This window comes from Serinus canaria, chromosome Z (assembly GCF_022539315.1).
Source record: "Serinus canaria isolate serCan28SL12 chromosome Z, serCan2020, whole genome shotgun sequence".
In the NCBI taxonomy this organism is placed as follows: domain Eukaryota; kingdom Metazoa; phylum Chordata; class Aves; order Passeriformes; family Fringillidae; genus Serinus; species Serinus canaria.
This window is the reverse complement of record NC_066343.1, coordinates 12,776,225-12,796,183: the sequence shown is the minus strand read 5'-3', so window position 1 is coordinate 12,796,183 and position 19,959 is coordinate 12,776,225. Positions and strand designations below refer to the sequence as shown.

The 19,959-nt window shown below is 51.3% G+C and overlaps 1 protein-coding gene across 1 annotated transcript in view; it reads right to left on the bottom strand.

The window, feature by feature from the left end:
• The window catches only part of VCX3B (variable charge X-linked 3B), an 18,980-nt gene extending 1,581 nt beyond the window's left edge, over positions 1-17,399 (bottom strand). The window contains exons 1-9 of the mRNA XM_050986962.1: positions 17,293-17,399; positions 13,803-13,928; positions 12,058-12,183; positions 10,312-10,437; positions 8,566-8,691; positions 6,821-6,946; positions 5,076-5,201; positions 3,330-3,455; positions 1,583-1,708 (exon numbers count right to left, since the gene is read on the bottom strand). Of these exons, the coding sequence (XP_050842919.1) occupies positions 1,583-1,708; positions 3,330-3,455; positions 5,076-5,201; positions 6,821-6,946; positions 8,566-8,691; positions 10,312-10,437; positions 12,058-12,183; positions 13,803-13,928 (1,008 nt within the window). The 5' untranslated portion in view covers positions 17,293-17,399. The remainder of the gene's footprint in view (positions 1-1,582; positions 1,709-3,329; positions 3,456-5,075; positions 5,202-6,820; positions 6,947-8,565; positions 8,692-10,311; positions 10,438-12,057; positions 12,184-13,802; positions 13,929-17,292) is intronic.
• Between the last annotated feature and the right edge of the window lie 2,560 nt (positions 17,400-19,959).

Here is a 19,959-nt window from a genome sequence, read left to right as displayed (position 1 = left end):
TGTCATTTAGAACCTCATTTCTTTTCAGATCTACCAGCACATCTTCTAAGGAGAAATCATAACATTTCTCAGCGACACAGGGATTCCGAGTCACAGCCACCAAATTAAAAGGGGCCAATTCAACAGAACTCTAGATGGATATGAAGTTGATTTTCCTCCCTGGCTGCTATCAGCAAGCCAGGTTGTCTCGGCAAAACAGAGCTTTTAGTCCTTCAAAGCTCTCAAATGGAAAACTAGGAAAGAGACAGCAATGCCTTTCCCAATGCTGCTGCAGAGGTGGAAAACTCAAACTGGATCAGAATCCCATTCCACGGCCGGAAAAGAGCAGGAAATGTTGTGCAAAAGCATCTTTGCTTGCTGCAAGAAGAGGAAACTGAACAGGCCTTCTCCTCCTAGCAAACTGAAAACTAATGAGCTACCAAACCACAAGATGGAATTGTCACCCACTCCTGTGTCTACGGCACTTGCAGGCAGTGATGGCAATCTTTGGTGCTGAAACAGCCCTTGTGCTGAGAACTGTCATGCAGGGATTGATGGAAATCGCCTTGAAGGTCCCTCAAGAGCCTCCCATTGCCCAGGCTAAAGCTCCCCCACAACCTCCTAGATAGCCTTGTACTCCAGCCACTTGCCCACATCCCGTGGCCTTCTCTGCACACACTCCTGCCCCTCCATCACTTTCTGCTTCCCAGGGGCCCACAGCTGCACACAGCACTCCAGCTGGGGCCGCAGCGCTGCCCAGCACAGGGCGAGGCTCACTGCCCTGCTCCTGCTGCCCCACTGCTGCTGACACAGGCCACGATGCCCTTGGCCTTCTTGGCCACCTGGCCGCAGCCTGCCTCATCTTCAGCTACTCAGGATCGCCAGCCCTGCGTCCTTTTGGCCCATGCAGCTCCCCAGCCACAAAGGTGCCCATTTGACTCAGATACAGCATGGACCACTTCAAGATAGCATTCTTCTTCCAACCAACACAAGACAGCAGTCAAGGACTTGCAGCTTCACCCCCACTCCAAGCTCCAAAGCTGCAGATTACACCAAAATATGCATCAACAGAAACTCCCTGCTTCTGCTTTTCACCTCACGAGAAGGCTTCGCATCTCTGCACCTCGTTTCTTTGGCTGCACGGGACAAGAATGGTCCCCCACAGCTGCAGAAACAACACAATCCTTCACTGGCAGCTTATCAAAAGCCAAAAGGCAGCTGGCCCAAAAGAGACTGTACAAGCAAGGAAACTGCAGACCGGATTCACAAGCCAAACACACCTTTCCAAAAAGGGAAATCAAACAAAGACCTGGCACCTCCAGCACTACCTCATTTGTTCTTAGCCACAGCACTGCAGAAGCCCAGAGACAGAGCTTCCCTGAGCCAAAGAGCCAGATCCTCTCCCAGAGGCACCAGCCCTTTGCTGCCTCTACATGTCAGGTCAAAGGGCAAGTTCTGCTGGCACTGCCCGGAGAAAATCATGAGTTTGAGGCAGGACTCCAGCACTCAGCATCCTCAGCCAGCCACAGCAAAATGCTGGCTGCTCCAAAACTTGCACCTCTGCATTGCACTAGAGACAGCATCACACACAACTGGCACTTACAGGTTCAGAGTGTCCTGGTGGGAGCACTGATGGAGGCTGGCAGTCCTCCACCTCAGTTTGCTCCTCTTTGGCATCTTCGCCAGGAGCAGCGGAAGCCAGGGGAGAGACGGCAGACGGTTCTGTCATCTGTGGCAAGAGAGAAGCACGAGGGACAGACTGTTACCTGTCATTTAGAACCTCATTTCTTTTCAGATCTACCAGCACATCTTCTAAGGAGAAATCATAACATTTCTCGAGCGACACAGGGATTCCGAGTCACAGCCACCAAATTAAAAGGGGCCAATTCAACAGAACTCTAGATGGATATGAAGTTGATTTTCCTCCCTGGCTGCTATCAGCAAGCCAGGTTGTCTCGGCAAAACAGAGCTTTTAGTCCTTCAAAGCTCTCAAATGGAAAACTAGGAAAGAGACAGCAATGCCTTTCCCAATGCTGCTGCAGAGGTGGAAAACTCAAACTGGATCAGAATCCCATTCCACGGCCGGAAAAGAGCAGGAAATGTTGTGCAAAAGCATCTTTGCTTGCTGCAAGAAGAGGAAACTGAACAGGCCTTCTCCTCCTAGCAAACTGAAAACTAATGAGCTACCAAACCACAAGATGGAATTGTCACCCACTCCTGTGTCTACGGCACTTGCAGGCAGTGATGGCAATCTTTGGTGCTGAAACAGCCCTTGTGCTGAGAACTGTCATGCAGGGATTGATGGAAATCGCCTTGAAGGTCCCTCAAGAGCCTCCCATTGCCCAGGCTAAAGCTCCCCCACAACCTCCTAGATAGCCTTGTACTCCAGCCACTTGCCCACATCCCGTGGCCTTCTCTGCACACACTCCTGCCCCTCCATCACTTTCTGCTTCCCAGGGGCCCACAGCTGCACACAGCACTCCAGCTGGGGCCGCAGCGCTGCCCAGCACAGGGCGAGGCTCACTGCCCTGCTCCTGCTGCCCCACTGCTGCTGACACAGGCCACGATGCCCTTGGCCTTCTTGGCCACCTGGCCGCAGCCTGCCTCATCTTCAGCTACTCAGGATCGCCAGCCCTGCGTCCTTTTGGCCCATGCAGCTCCCCAGCCACAAAGGTGCCCATTTGACTCAGATACAGCATGGACCACTTCAAGATAGCATTCTTCTTCCAACCAACACAAGACAGCAGTCAAGGACTTGCAGCTTCACCCCCACTCCAAGCTCCAAAGCTGCAGATTACACCAAAATATGCATCAACAGAAACTCCCTGCTTCTGCTTTTCACCTCACGAGAAGGCTTCGCATCTCTGCACCTCGTTTCTTTGGCTGCACGGGACAAGAATGGTCCCCCACAGCTGCAGAAACAACACAATCCTTCACTGGCAGCTTATCAAAAGCCAAAAGGCAGCTGGCCCAAAAGAGACTGTACAAGCAAGGAAACTGCAGACCGGATTCACAAGCCAAACACACCTTTCCAAAAAGGGAAATCAAACAAAGACCTGGCACCTCCAGCACTACCTCATTTGTTCTTAGCCACAGCACTGCAGAAGCCCAGAGACAGAGCTTCCCTGAGCCAAAGAGCCAGATCCTCTCCCAGAGGCACCAGCCCTTTGCTGCCTCTACATGTCAGGTCAAAGGGCAAGTTCTGCTGGCACTGCCCGGAGAAAATCATGAGTTTGAGGCAGGACTCCAGCACTCAGCATCCTCAGCCAGCCACAGCAAAATGCTGGCTGCTCCAAAACTTGCACCTCTGCATTGCACTAGAGACAGCATCACACACAACTGGCACTTACAGGTTCAGAGTGTCCTGGTGGGAGCACTGATGGAGGCTGGCAGTCCTCCACCTCAGTTTGCTCCTCTTTGGCATCTTCGCCAGGAGCAGCGGAAGCCAGGGGAGAGACGGCAGACGGTTCTGTCATCTGTGGCAAGAGAGAAGCACGAGGGACAGACTGTTACCTGTCATTTAGAACCTCATTTCTTTTCAGATCTACCAGCACATCTTCTAAGGAGAAATCATAACATTTCTCAGCGACACAGGGATTCCGAGTCACAGCCACCAAATTAAAAGGGGCCAATTCAACAGAACTCTAGATGGATATGAAGTTGATTTTCCTCCCTGGCTGCTATCAGCAAGCCAGGTTGTCTCGGCAAAACAGAGCTTTTAGTCCTTCAAAGCTCTCAAATGGAAAACTAGGAAAGAGACAGCAATGCCTTTCCCAATGCTGCTGCAGAGGTGGAAAACTCAAACTGGATCAGAATCCCATTCCACGGCCGGAAAAGAGCAGGAAATGTTGTGCAAAAGCATCTTTGCTTGCTGCAAGAAGAGGAAACTGAACAGGCCTTCTCCTCCTAGCAAACTGAAAACTAATGAGCTACCAAACCACAAGATGGAATTGTCACCCACTCCTGTGTCTACGGCACTTGCAGGCAGTGATGGCAATCTTTGGTGCTGAAACAGCCCTTGTGCTGAGAACTGTCATGCAGGGATTGATGGAAATCGCCTTGAAGGTCCCTCAAGAGCCTCCCATTGCCCAGGCTAAAGCTCCCCCACAACCTCCTAGATAGCCTTGTACTCCAGCCACTTGCCCACATCCCGTGGCCTTCTCTGCACACACTCCTGCCCCTCCATCACTTTCTGCTTCCCAGGGGCCCACAGCTGCACACAGCACTCCAGCTGGGGCCGCAGCGCTGCCCAGCACAGGGCGAGGCTCACTGCCCTGCTCCTGCTGCCCCACTGCTGCTGACACAGGCCACGATGCCCTTGGCCTTCTTGGCCACCTGGCCGCAGCCTGCCTCATCTTCAGCTACTCAGGATCGCCAGCCCTGCGTCCTTTTGGCCCATGCAGCTCCCCAGCCACAAAGGTGCCCATTTGACTCAGATACAGCATGGACCACTTCAAGATAGCATTCTTCTTCCAACCAACACAAGACAGCAGTCAAGGACTTGCAGCTTCACCCCCACTCCAAGCTCCAAAGCTGCAGATTACACCAAAATATGCATCAACAGAAACTCCCTGCTTCTGCTTTTCACCTCACGAGAAGGCTTCGCATCTCTGCACCTCGTTTCTTTGGCTGCACGGGACAAGAATGGTCCCCCACAGCTGCAGAAACAACACAATCCTTCACTGGCAGCTTATCAAAAGCCAAAAGGCAGCTGGCCCAAAAGAGACTGTACAAGCAAGGAAACTGCAGACCGGATTCACAAGCCAAACACACCTTTCCAAAAAGGGAAATCAAACAAAGACCTGGCACCTCCAGCACTACCTCATTTGTTCTTAGCCACAGCACTGCAGAAGCCCAGAGACAGAGCTTCCCTGAGCCAAAGAGCCAGATCCTCTCCCAGAGGCACCAGCCCTTTGCTGCCTCTACATGTCAGGTCAAAGGGCAAGTTCTGCTGGCACTGCCCGGAGAAAATCATGAGTTTGAGGCAGGACTCCAGCACTCAGCATCCTCAGCCAGCCACAGCAAAATGCTGGCTGCTCCAAAACTTGCACCTCTGCATTGCACTAGAGATAGCATCACACACAACTGGCACTTACAGGTTCAGAGTGTCCTGGTGGGAGCACTGATGGAGGCTGGCAGTCCTCCACCTCAGTTTGCTCCTCTTTGGCATCTTCGCCAGGAGCAGCGGAAGCCAGGGGAGAGACGGCAGACGGTTCTGTCATCTGTGGCAAGAGAGAAGCACGAGGGACAGACTGTTACCTGTCATTTAGAACCTCATTTCTTTTCAGATCTACCAGCACATCTTCTAAGGAGAAATCATAACATTTCTCAGCGACACAGGGATTCCGAGTCACAGCCACCAAATTAAAAGGGGCCAATTCAACAGAACTCTAGATGGATATGAAGTTGATTTTCCTCCCTGGCTGCTATCAGCAAGCCAGGTTGTCTCGGCAAAACAGAGCTTTTAGTCCTTCAAAGCTCTCAAATGGAAAACTAGGAAAGAGACAGCAATGCCTTTCCCAATGCTGCTGCAGAGGTGGAAAACTCAAACTGGATCAGAATCCCATTCCACGGCCGGAAAAGAGCAGGAAATGTTGTGCAAAAGCATCTTTGCTTGCTGCAAGAAGAGGAAACTGAACAGGCCTTCTCCTCCTAGCAAACTGAAAACTAATGAGCTACCAAACCACAAGATGGAATTGTCACCCACTCCTGTGTCTACGGCACTTGCAGGCAGTGATGGAATCTTTGGTGCTGAAACAGCCCTTGTGCTGAGAACTGTCATGCAGGGATTGATGGAAATCGCCTTGAAGGTCCCTCAAGAGCCTCCCATTTCCCAGGCTAAAGCTCCCCCAAAACCTCCTAGATTGCCTTGTACTCCAGCCAGTTGCCCACATCCCGTGGCCTTCTCTGCACACACTCCTGCCCCTCCATCACTTTCTGCTTCCCAGGGGCCCACAGCTGCACACAGCACTCCAGCTGGGGCCGCAGCGCTGCCCAGCACAGGGCGAGGCTCACTGCCCTGCTCCTGCTGCCCCACTGCTGCTGACACAGACCACGATGCCCTTGGCCTTCTTGGCCACCTGGCCACAGCCTGCCTCATCTTCAGCTGCTCAGGATCATCAGCCCTGCGTCCTTTTGGCCCACGCAGCTCCCCAGCCTCAAAGGTGCCCATTTGACTCAGATACAGCATGGACCACTTCAAGATAGCATGCTTCTTCCAACCAACACAAGACAGCAGTCAAGGACTTGCAGCTTCACCCCCACTCCAAGCTCCAAAGCTGCAGATTACACCAAAATATGCATCAACAGAAACTCCCTGCTTCTGCTTTTCACCTCACGAGAAGGCTTCGCATCTCTGCACCTCGTTTCTTTGGCTGCACGGGACAAGAATGGTCCCCCACAGCTGCAGAAACAACACAATCCTTCACTGGCAGCTTATCAAAAGCCAAAAGGCAGCTGGCCCAAAAGAGACTGTACAAGCAAGGAAACTGCAGACCGGATTCACAAGCCAAACACACCTTTCCAAAAAGGGAAATCAAACAAAGACCTGGCACCTCCAGCACTACCTCATTTGTTCTTAGCCACAGCACTGCAGAAGCCCAGAGACAGAGCTTCCCTGAGCCAAAGAGCCAGATCCTCTCCCAGAGGCACCAGCCCTTTGCTGCCTCTACATGTCAGGTCAAAGGGCAAGTTCTGCTGGCACTGCCCGGAGAAAATCATGAGTTTGAGGCAGGACTCCAGCACTCAGCATCCTCAGCCAGCCACAGCAAAATGCTGGCTGCTCCAAAACTTGCACCTCTGCATTGCACTAGAGACAGCATCACACACAACTGGCACTTACAGGTTCAGAGTGTCCTGGTGGGAGCACTGATGGAGGCTGGCAGTCCTCCACCTCAGTTTGCTCCTCTTTGGCATCTTCGCCAGGAGCAGCGGAAGCCAGGGGAGAGACGGCAGACGGTTCTGTCATCTGTGGCAAGAGAGAAGCACGAGGGACAGACTGTTACCTGTCATTTAGAACCTCATTTCTTTTCAGATCTACCAGCACATCTTCTAAGGAGAAATCATAACATTTCTCAGCGACACAGGGATTCCGAGTCACAGCCACCAAATTAAAAGGGGCCAATTCAACAGAACTCTAGATGGATATGAAGTTGATTTTCCTCCCTGGCTGCTATCAGCAAGCCAGGTTGTCTCGGCAAAACAGAGCTTTTAGTCCTTCAAAGCTCTCAAATGGAAAACTAGGAAAGAGACAGCAATGCCTTTCCCAATGCTGCTGCAGAGGTGGAAAACTCAAACTGGATCAGAATCCCATTCCACGGCCGGAAAAGAGCAGGAAATGTTGTGCAAAAGCATCTTTGCTTGCTGCAAGAAGAGGAAACTGAACAGGCCTTCTCCTCCTAGCAAACTGAAAACTAATGAGCTACCAAACCACAAGATGGAATTGTCACCCACTCCTGTGTCTACGGCACTTGCAGGCAGTGATGGCAATTTTGTTGCTGAAACAGCCCTTGTGCTGAGAACTGTCATGCAGGGATTGAAGGAAATCGCCTTGAAGGTCCCTCAAGAGCCTCCCATTGCCCAGGCTAAAGCTCCCCCAAAACCTCCTAGATTGCCTTGTACTCCAGCCACTTGTCCACATCCCGTGGCCTTCTCTGCACACACTCCTGCCCCTCCATCACTTTCTGCTTCCCAGGGGCCCACAGCTGCACACAGCACTCCAGCTGGGGCCGCAGCAATGCCCAGCATACGGCGAGGCTCACTGCCCTGCTCCTGCTGCCCCACTGCTGCTGACACAGGCCACGATGCCCTTGGCCTTCTTGGCCACCTGGCCGCAGCCTGCCTCATCTTCAGCTACTCAGGATCGCCAGCCCTGCGTCCTTTTGGCCCATGCAGCTCCCCAGCCTCAAAGGTGCCCATTTGACTCAGATACAGCATGGACTACTTCAAGATAGCATTCTTCTTCCAACCAACACAAGACAGCAGTCAAGGACTTGCAGCTTCACCCCCACTCCAAGCTCCAAAGCTGCAGATTACACCAAAATATGCATCAACAGAAACTCCCTGCTTCTGCTTTTCACCTCACGAGAAGACTTCGCATCTCTGCACCTCGTTTCTTTGGCTGCACGGGACAAAAATGGTCCCCCACAGCTGCAGAAACAGCACAATCCTTCACTGGCAGCTTATTAAAAGCCAAAAGGCAGCTGGCCCAAAAGAGACTGTACAAGCAAGGAAACTGCAGACCGGATTCACAAGCCAAACACACCTTTCCAAAAAGGGAAATCAAACAAAGACCTGGCACCTCCAGCACTACCTCATTTGTTCTTATCCACAGCACTGCAGAAGCCCAGAGACAGAGCTTCCCTGAGCCAAAGAGCCAGATCCTCTCCCAGAGGCACCAGCCCTTTGCTGCCTCTACATGTCAGGTCAAAGGGCAAGTTCTGCTGGCACTGCCCGGAGAAAATCATGAGTTTGAGGCAGGACTCCAGCACTCAGCATCCTCAGCCAGCCACAGCAAAATGCTGGCTGCTCCAAAACTTGCACCTCTGCATTGCACTAGAGATAGCATCACACACAACTGGCACTTACAGGTTCAGAGTGTCCTGGTGGGAGCACTGATGGAGGCTGGCAGTCCTCCACCTCAGTTTGCTCCTCTTTGGCATCTTCGCCAGGAGCAGCGGAAGCCAGGGGAGAGACGGCAGACGGTTCTGTCATCTGTGGCAAGAGAGAAGCACGAGGGACAGACTGTTACCTGTCATTTAGAACCTCATTTCTTTTCAGATCTACCAGCACATCTTCTAAGGAGAAATCATAACATTTCTCAGCGACACAGGGATTCCGAGTCACAGCCACCAAATTAAAAGGGGCCAATTCAACAGAACTCTAGATGGATATGAAGTTGATTTTCCTCCCTGGCTGCTATCAGCAAGCCAGGTTGTCTCGGCAAAACAGAGCTTTTAGTCCTTCAAAGCTCTCAAATGGAAAACTAGGAAAGAGACAGCAATGCCTTTCCCAATGCTGCTGCAGAGGTGGAAAACTCAAACTGGATCAGAATCCCATTCCACGGCCGGAAAAGAGCAGGAAATGTTGTGCAAAAGCATCTTTGCTTGCTGCAAGAAGAGGAAACTGAACAGGCCTTCTCCTCCTAGCAAACTGAAAACTAATGAGCTACCAAACCACAAGATGGAATTGTCACCCACTCCTGTGTCTACGGCACTTGCAGGCAGTGATGGCAATCTTTGTTGCTGAAACAGCCCTTGTGCTGAGAACTGTCATGCAGGGATTGATGGAAATCGCCTTGAAGGTCCCTCAAGAGCCTCCCATTGCCCAGGCTAAAGCTCCCCCACAACCTCCTAGATAGCCTTGTACTCCAGCCACTTGCCCACATCCCGTGGCCTTCTCTGCACACACTCCTGCCCCTCCATCACTTTCTGCTTCCCAGGGGCCCACAGCTGCACACAGCACTCCAGCTGGGGCCGCAGCGCTGCCCAGCACAGGGCGAGGCTCACTGCCCTGCTCCTGCTGCCCCACTGCTGCTGACACAGGCCACGATGCCCTTGGCCTTCTTGGCCACCTGGCCGCAGCCTGCCTCATCTTCAGCTACTCAGGATCGCCAGCCCTGCGTCCTTTTGGCCCATGCAGCTCCCCAGCCACAAAGGTGCCCATTTGACTCAGATACAGCATGGACCACTTCAAGATAGCATTCTTCTTCCAACCAACACAAGACAGCAGTCAAGGACTTGCAGCTTCACCCCCACTCCAAGCTCCAAAGCTGCAGATTACACCAAAATATGCATCAACAGAAACTCCCTGCTTCTGCTTTTCACCTCACGAGAAGGCTTCGCATCTCTGCACCTCGTTTCTTTGGCTGCACGGGACAAGAATGGTCCCCCACAGCTGCAGAAACAACACAATCCTTCACTGGCAGCTTATCAAAAGCCAAAAGGCAGCTGGCCCAAAAGAGACTGTACAAGCAAGGAAACTGCAGACCGGATTCACAAGCCAAACACACCTTTCCAAAAAGGGAAATCAAACAAAGACCTGGCACCTCCAGCACTACCTCATTTGTTCTTAGCCACAGCACTGCAGAAGCCCAGAGACAGAGCTTCCCTGAGCCAAAGAGCCAGATCCTCTCCCAGAGGCACCAGCCCTTTGCTGCCTCTACATGTCAGGTCAAAGGGCAAGTTCTGCTGGCACTGCCCGGAGAAAATCATGAGTTTGAGGCAGGACTCCAGCACTCAGCATCCTCAGCCAGCCACAGCAAAATGCTGGCTGCTCCAAAACTTGCACCTCTGCATTGCACTAGAGATAGCATCACACACAACTGGCACTTACAGGTTCAGAGTGTCCTGGTGGGAGCACTGATGGAGGCTGGCAGTCCTCCACCTCAGTTTGCTCCTCTTTGGCATCTTCGCCAGGAGCAGCGGAAGCCAGGGGAGAGACGGCAGACGGTTCTGTCATCTGTGGCAAGAGAGAAGCACGAGGGACAGACTGTTACCTGTCATTTAGAACCTCATTTCTTTTCAGATCTACCAGCACATCTTCTAAGGAGAAATCATAACATTTCTCAGCGACACAGGGATTCCGAGTCACAGCCACCAAATTAAAAGGGGCCAATTCAACAGAACTCTAGATGGATATGAAGTTGATTTTCCTCCCTGGCTGCTATCAGCAAGCCAGGTTGTCTCGGCAAAACAGAGCTTTTAGTCCTTCAAAGCTCTCAAATGGAAAACTAGGAAAGAGACAGCAATGCCTTTCCCAATGCTGCTGCAGAGGTGGAAAACTCAAACTGGATCAGAATCCCATTCCACGGCCGGAAAAGAGCAGGAAATGTTGTGCAAAAGCATCTTTGCTTGCTGCAAGAAGAGGAAACTGAACAGGCCTTCTCCTCCTAGCAAACTGAAAACTAATGAGCTACCAAACCACAAGATGGAATTGTCACCCACTCCTGTGTCTACGGCACTTGCAGGCAGTGATGGCAATCTTTGTTGCTGAAACAGCCCTTGTGCTGAGAACTGTCATGCAGGGATTGATGGAAATCGCCTTGAAGGTCCCTCAAGAGCCTCCCATTGCCCAGGCTAAAGCTCCCCCACAACCTCCTAGATAGCCTTGTACTCCAGCCACTTGCCCACATCCCGTGGCCTTCTCTGCACACACTCCTGCCCCTCCATCACTTTCTGCTTCCCAGGGGCCCACAGCTGCACACAGCACTCCAGCTGGGGCCGCAGCGCTGCCCAGCACAGGGCGAGGCTCACTGCCCTGCTCCTGCTGCCCCACTGCTGCTGACACAGGCCACGATGCCCTTGGCCTTCTTGGCCACCTGGCCGCAGCCTGCCTCATCTTCAGCTACTCAGGATCGCCAGCCCTGCGTCCTTTTGGCCCATGCAGCTCCCCAGCCACAAAGGTGCCCATTTGACTCAGATACAGCATGGACCACTTCAAGATAGCATTCTTCTTCCAACCAACACAAGACAGCAGTCAAGGACTTGCAGCTTCACCCCCACTCCAAGCTCCAAAGCTGCAGATTACACCAAAATATGCATCAACAGAAACTCCCTGCTTCTGCTTTTCACCTCACGAGAAGGCTTCGCATCTCTGCACCTCGTTTCTTTGGCTGCACGGGACAAGAATGGTCCCCCACAGCTGCAGAAACAACACAATCCTTCACTGGCAGCTTATCAAAAGCCAAAAGGCAGCTGGCCCAAAAGAGACTGTACAAGCAAGGAAACTGCAGACCGGATTCACAAGCCAAACACACCTTTCCAAAAAGGGAAATCAAACAAAGACCTGGCACCTCCAGCACTACCTCATTTGTTCTTAGCCACAGCACTGCAGAAGCCCAGAGACAGAGCTTCCCTGAGCCAAAGAGCCAGATCCTCTCCCAGAGGCACCAGCCCTTTGCTGCCTCTACATGTCAGGTCAAAGGGCAAGTTCTGCTGGCACTGCCCGGAGAAAATCATGAGTTTGAGGCAGGACTCCAGCACTCAGCATCCTCAGCCAGCCACAGCAAAATGCTGGCTGCTCCAAAACTTGCACCTCTGCATTGCACTAGAGATAGCATCACACACAACTGGCACTTACAGGTTCAGAGTGTCCTGGTGGGAGCACTGATGGAGGCTGGCAGTCCTCCACCTCAGTTTGCTCCTCTTTGGCATCTTCGCCAGGAGCAGCGGAAGCCAGGGGAGAGACGGCAGACGGTTCTGTCATCTGTGGCAAGAGAGAAGCACGAGGGACAGACTGTTACCTGTCATTTAGAACCTCATTTCTTTTCAGATCTACCAGCACATCTTCTAAGGAGAAATCATAACATTTCTCAGCGACACAGGGATTCCGAGTCACAGCCACCAAATTAAAAGGGGCCAATTCAACAGAACTCTAGATGGATATGAAGTTGATTTTCCTCCCTGGCTGCTATCAGCAAGCCAGGTTGTCTCGGCAAAACAGAGCTTTTAGTCCTTCAAAGCTCTCAAATGGAAAACTAGGAAAGAGACAGCAATGCCTTTCCCAATGCTGCTGCAGAGGTGGAAAACTCAAACTGGATCAGAATCCCATTCCACGGCCGGAAAAGAGCAGGAAATGTTGTGCAAAAGCATCTTTGCTTGCTGCAAGAAGAGGAAACTGAACAGGCCTTCTCCTCCTAGCAAACTGAAAACTAATGAGCTACCAAACCACAAGATGGAATTGTCACCCACTCCTGTGTCTACGGCACTTGCAGGCAGTGATGGCAATTTTGTTGCTGAAACAGCCCTTGTGCTGAGAACTGTCATGCAGGGATTGATGGAAATCGCCTTGAAGGTCCCTCAAGAGCCTCCCATTGCCCAGGCTAAAGCTCCCCCACAACCTCCTAGATAGCCTTGTACTCCAGCCACTTGCCCACATCCCGTGGCCTTCTCTGCACACACTCCTGCCCCTCCATCACTTTCTGCTTCCCAGGGGCCCACAGCTGCACACAGCACTCCAGCTGGGGCCGCAGCGCTGCCCAGCACAGGGCGAGGCTCACTGCCCTGCTCCTGCTGCCCCACTGCTGCTGACACAGGCCACGATGCCCTTGGCCTTCTTGGCCACCTGGCCGCAGCCTGCCTCATCTTCAGCTACTCAGGATCGCCAGCCCTGCGTCCTTTTGGCCCATGCAGCTCCCCAGCCACAAAGGTGCCCATTTGACTCAGATACAGCATGGACCACTTCAAGATAGCATTCTTCTTCCAACCAACACAAGACAGCAGTCAAGGACTTGCAGCTTCACCCCCACTCCAAGCTCCAAAGCTGCAGATTACACCAAAATATGCATCAACAGAAACTCCCTGCTTCTGCTTTTCACCTCACGAGAAGGCTTCGCATCTCTGCACCTCGTTTCTTTGGCTGCACGGGACAAGAATGGTCCCCCACAGCTGCAGAAACAACACAATCCTTCACTGGCAGCTTATCAAAAGCCAAAAGGCAGCTGGCCCAAAAGAGACTGTACAAGCAAGGAAACTGCAGACCGGATTCACAAGCCAAACACACCTTTCCAAAAAGGGAAATCAAACAAAGACCTGGCACCTCCAGCACTACCTCATTTGTTCTTAGCCACAGCACTGCAGAAGCCCAGAGACAGAGCTTCCCTGAGCCAAAGAGCCAGATCCTCTCCCAGAGGCACCAGCCCTTTGCTGCCTCTACATGTCAGGTCAAAGGGCAAGTTCTGCTGGCACTGCCCAGAGAAAATCATGAGTTTGAGGCAGGACTCCAGCACTCAGCATCCTCAGCCAGCCACAGCAAAATGCTGGCTGCTCCAAAACTTGCACCTCTGCATTGCACTAGAGATAGCATCACACACAACTGGCACTTACAGGTTCAGAGTGTCCTGGTGGGAGCACTGATGGAGGCTGGCAGTCCTCCACCTCACTTTGCTCCTCTTTGGCATCTTCGCCACGAGCAGCGGAAGCCAGGGGAGAGACGGCAGACGGTTCTGTCATCTGTGGCAAGAGAGAAGCATGAGGGACAGACTGTTACCTGTCATTTAGAACCTCATTTCTTTTCAGATCTACCAGCACATCTTCTAAGGAGAAATCATAATATTTCTCAGCGACACAGGGATTCTGAGTCACAGCCACCAAATTAAAAGGGGCCAATTCAACAGAACTCTAGATGGATATGAAGTTGATTTTCCTCCCTGGCTGCTATCAGCAAGCCAGGTTGTCTCGGCAAAACAGAGCTTTTAGTCCTTCAAAGCTCTCAAATGGAAAACTAGGAAAGAGACAGCAATGCCTTTCCCAATGCTGCTGCAGAGGTGGAAAACTCAAACTGGATCAGAATCCCATTCCACGGCCGGAAAAGAGCAGGAAATGTTGTGCAAAAGCATCTTTGCTTGCTGCAAGAAGAGGAAACTGAACAGGCCTTCTCCTCCTAGCAAACTGAAAACTAATGAGCTACCAAACCACAAGATGGAATTGTCACCCACTCCTGTGTCTACGGCACTTGCAGGCAGTGATGGCAATTTTGTTGCTGAAACAGCCCTTGTGCTGAGAACTGTCATGCAGGGATTGATGGAAATCGCCTTGAAGGTCCCTCAAGAGCCTCCCATTGCCCAGGCTAAAGCTCCCCCACAACCTCCTAGATAGCCTTGTACTCCAGCCACTTGTCCACATCCCGTGGCCTTCTCTGCACACACTCCTGCCCCTCCATCACTTTCTGCTTCCCAGGGGCCCACAGCTGCACACAGCACTCCAGCTGGGGCCGCAGCACTGCCCAGCACAGGGCGAGGCTCACTGCCCTGCTCCTGCTGCCCCACTGCTGCTGACACAGGCCACGATGCCCTTGGCCTTCTTGGCCACCTGGCCGCAGCCTGCCTCATCTTCAGCTACTCAGGATCGCCAGCCCTGCGTCCTTTTGGCCCATGCAGCTCCCCAGCCACAAAGGTGCCCATTTGACTCAGATACAGCATGGACCACTTCAAGATAGCATTCTTCTTCCAACCAACACAAGACAGCAGTCAAGGACTTGCAGCTTCACCCCCACTCCAAGCTCCAAAGCTGCAGATTACACCAAAATATGCATCAACAGAAACTCCCTGCTTCTGCTTTTCACCTCACGAGAAGGCTTCGCATCTCTGCACCTCGTTTCTTTGGCTGCACGGGACAAGAATGGTCCCCCACAGCTGCAGAAACAACACAATCCTTCACTGGCAGCTTATCAAAAGCCAAAAGGCAGCTGGCCCAAAAGAGACTGTACAAGCAAGGAAACTGCAGACCGGATTCACAAGCCAAACACACCTTTCCAAAAAGGGAAATCAAACAAAGACCTGGCACCTCCAGCACTACCTCATTTGTTCTTAGCCACAGCACTGCAGAAGCCCAGAGACAGAGCTTCCCTGAGCCAAAGAGCCAGATCCTCTCCCAGAGGCACCAGCCCTTTGCTGCCTCTACATGTCAGGTCAAAGGGCAAGTTCTGCTGGCACTGCCCGGAGAAAATCATGAGTTTGAGGCAGGACTCCAGCACTCAGCATCCTCAGCCAGCCACAGCAAAATGCTGGCTGCTCCAAAACTTGCACCTCTGCATTGCACTAGAGATAGCATCACACACAACTGACACTTACAGGTTCAGAGTGTCTTGGTGGGAGCACTGATGGAGGCTGGCAGTCCTCCACCTCAGTTTGCTCCTCTTTGGCATCTTCGCCACGAGCAGCGGAAGCCAGGGGAGAGACGGCAGACGGTTCTGTCATCTGTGGCAAGAGAGAAGCACGAGGGACAGACTGTTACCTGTCATTTAGAACCTCATTTCTTTTCAGATCTACCAGCACATCTTCTAAGGAGAAATCATAATATTTCTGAGCGACACAGGGATACCGAGTCACAGCCACCAAATTAAAAGGGGCCAATTCAACAGAACTCTAGATGGATATGAAGTTGATTTTCCTCCCTGGCTGCTATCAGCAAGCCAGGTTGTCTCGGCAAAACAGAGCTTTTAGTCCTTCAAAGCTCTCAAATGGAAAACTAGGAAAGAGACAGCAATGCCTTTCCCAATGCTGCTGCAGAGGTGGAAAACTCAAACTGGATCAGAATCCCATTCCACGGCCGGAAAAGAGCAGGAAATGTTGTGCAAAAGATTCTTTGCTTGCTGCAAGAAGAGGAAACTGAACAGGCCTTCTCCTCCTAGCAAACTGAAAACTAATGAGCTACCAAACCACAAGATGGAATTGTCACCCACTCCTGTGTCTACGGCACTTGCAGGCAGTGATGGCAATTTTGTTGCTGAAACAGCCCTTGTGCTGAGAACTGTCATGCAGGGATTGAAGGAAATCGCCTTGAAGGTCCCTCAAGAGCCTCCCATTACCCAGGCTAAAGCTCCCCCACAACCTCTTAGATAGCCTTGTACTCCAGCCACTTATACAAATCCCGTGCCCTTCTCTGCACACACTCCTGCCGCTCCATCACTTTCTGCTTCCCAGGGGCCCACAGCTGCACACAGCACTCCAGCTGGGGCCGCAGCGCTGCCCAGCACAGGGCGAGGCTCACTGCCCTCCTCCTGCTGCCCCACTGCTGCTGACACAGGCCACGATGCCCTTGGCCTTCTTGGCCACCTGGCCGCAGCCTGCCTCATCTTCAGCTGCTCAGGATCATCAGCCCTGCGTCCTTTTGGCCCATGCAGCTCCCCAGCCACAAAGGTGCCCATTTGACTCAGATACAGCATGGACTACTTCAAGATAGCATTCTTCTTCCAACCAACACAAGACAGCAGTCAGGGACTTGCAGCTTCACCCCACTCCAATGCTCCAAAGCTGCAGATTACACCAAAATATGCATCAACAGAAACTCCTTGCTTCTGCTTTTCACCTCACGAGAAGGCTTCGCATCTTCGCACCTCGTTTCTTTGGCTGCACGGGACAAAAATGGTCCCCCACAGCTGCAGAAACAACACAATCCTTCACTGGCAGCTTATTAAAAGCCAAAAGGCAGCTGGCCCAAAAGAGACTGTACAAGCAAGGAAACTGCAGACCGGATTCACAAGCCAAACACACCTTTCCAAAAAGGGAAATCAAACAAAGACCTGGAACCTCCAGCACTACCTCATTTGTTCTTAGCCACAGCACTGCAGAAGCCCAGAGACAGAGCTTCCCTGAGCCAAAGAGCCAGATCCTCTCCCAGAGGCACCAGCCCTTTGCTGCCTCTACATGTCAGGTCAAAGGGCAAGTTCTGCTGGCACTGCCCGGAGAAAATCATGAGTTTGAGGCAGGACTCCAGCACTCAGCATCCTCAGCCAGCCACAGCAAAATGCTGGCTGCTCCAAAACTTGCACCTCTGCATTGCACTAGAGATAGCATCACACACAACTGGCACTTACAGGTTCAGAGTGTCCTGGTGGGAGCACTGATGGAGGCTGGCAGTCCTCCACCTCACTTTGCTCCTCTTTGGCATCTTCGCCACGAGCAGCGGAAGCCAGGGGAGAGGCGGCAGACGGTTCTGTCATCTGTGGCAAGAGAGAAGCACGAGGGACAGACTGTTACCTGTCATTTAGAACCTCATTTCTTTTCAGATCTACCAGCACATCTTCTAAGGAGAAATCATAACATTTCTCAGCGACACAGGGATTCCGAGTCACAGCCACCAAATTAAAACGGCCCAATTCAACAGAACTCTAGATGGATATGACGTTGATTTTCCTCCCTGGCTGCTATCAGCAAGCCAGGTTGTCTCGGCAAAACGTGGCTTTTAGTCCTATAAAAGCTCTCAAATGGAAAACTAGGAAAGAGACAGCAATGCCTTTCCCAATGCTGCTGCAGAGGTGGAAAACTCAAACTGGATCAGAATCCCATTCCACGGCCGGAAAAGAGCAGGAAATGTTGTGCAAAAGCATCTTTGCTTGCTGCAAGAAGAGGAAACTGAACAGGCCTTCTCCTCCTAGCAAACTGAAAACTAATGAGCTACCAAACCACAAGATGGAATTGTCACCCACTCCTGTGTCTACGGCACTTGCAGGCAGTGATGGCAATCTTTGGTGCTGAAACAGCCCTTGTGCTGAGAACTGTCATGCAGGGATTGATGGAAATCGCCTTGAAGGTCCCTCAAGAGCCTCCCATTGCCCAGGTTAAAAAAACTCCAGCACCTCCTTACTGGCCTTTTGCACCTGCCTGTTGCCCAGCTCCCTTGGCCTTCTCTGCACACACTCCTGCCGCTCCATCACTTTCTGCTTCCCAGGGGCCCACAGCTGCACACAGCACTCCAGCTGGGGCCGCAGCGCTGCCCAGCACAGGGCGAGGTTCACTTCCCTGCTCCTGCTGCCCCACTGCTGCTGACACAGGCCACGATGCCCTTGGCCTTCTTGGCCACCTGGCCGCAGCCTGCCTCATCTTCAGCTACTCAGGATCGCCAGCCCTGCGTCCTTTTGGCCCATGCAGCTCCCCAGCCACAAAGGTGCCCATTTGACTCAGATACAGCATCTGCCACTTTTAGATCACCTCCTTTTTCTACAACCACATCATCTAAATATTCATCATACAGTTTGAGAGGAATAGTTTTGAGAGTTTTTTTTGCAGATTGAGGAGTTTTTGCAGATCATTGGCCATATTCAGCTGATGCACAATCCAGCCTGCTTGGGATAATGGACAATGGACACGTTCACAAACAGTACTGGACATATTTAGAAAATGGGGTTTGAAAAAATACAAGAAGAAAAGTCAACTGGACTCAGCAAGTTTGTCAGTGAGAAAATAAGGAAAAAGACAGTTCATATTAGAAAAGAAAATTATAGCCGCTGGATTGAAAAATCAGATGATCCAATCAGAATCCCATCTTGGATGTGTGAACAGCAAAGGTTAACAAATCACATAATAGCTAGAGACGCTTGGACAGTAGAGAATCAATATGAATACAGATGTCTTAGGAATAATAAATTTGGCTTCACTGGACCATACTGGCTGTGGCATGATGTCCCTAAACGTACGCAACCCGCACTTTTCCCACAACAGAATAGAATTCTAAGTCACTGCCTAAATTAAAATGGACTAAGTCAACTCGACAGGAAATTGCTCTTAGTTAAATATTCCACCCTATCTGCTGTCGGCAAGCAATGTTCTCTCTGCAAAACTGGCTTTGTAGTTCTTCAAAGCTCTGAGATGGAAATGACTAAATATCTATCTATGCCTCTGTTATTTTGTTGCAGGCATGAAAATCGATTTTTTTTTTGGCCTTCCTAGCTGGCCCTCTACACTCTACGGCTACTGACCAAGCTCTTAGCTCACTCTACAATTCTTAAACCCCAGGAACATGAAATGTTCCTTTCTCACTCACCTCAGGATCAGCACTGCTGAATACATGCTTCAGGTGACCTGTAGTGGGCAAGGGAAAATGAACCAGATGCTGTCAGAAAACTGCCTGGGCTACTGAATCCCACACAACAAGTCAACCCAAACAGAGATAATTTTCCATTTCACAAAATCTCTGCAGGAGACACATTTAATTCACACAGCCAGCAAGAGATCAGAACAATGTTCTTGGTTGTTCCTACACTTGGCCCTTTTTGGCCAGTAAATACAAACATGTATTTGTATTTGCCGGTGAATACAAACATGATCAAGAAAATGTAAATTCTTCTTTAACACTCTGCTTCTCTTCTACCAAACACATAAAACTGCTTTTAAAATCCTATCATTCAGTTTGTTGTTTTTTTTTTTTTTTTACCTAGTGTCATCCACAAAGCTTCCCAAAATCCCCCTGAGCTGTGGCATTTCTATTGGGAAACAGCACAGCAACAGCTCCAGGGCTCAGGAGCAGACCCTCACTGCTTTAGAGTTTGCACTTCCTTGCAAGGGAATCACTAATTTAGCACTCAGTAAAAGGTCAAGTTGCACCTTGGTCAAATCCTTTCATGACAAAATTTAGAAAGGAAGAAGCTTTCCCTGAATTCTGGGAACAACTGCAGAGTTTTTAGAAGGCCATCCAAGAAGCTCTTCCAGTCTGCATTTTCAAAGCTGTCTCGCTTGTCCCAGAAAACTGCGAAATGACAGACTCT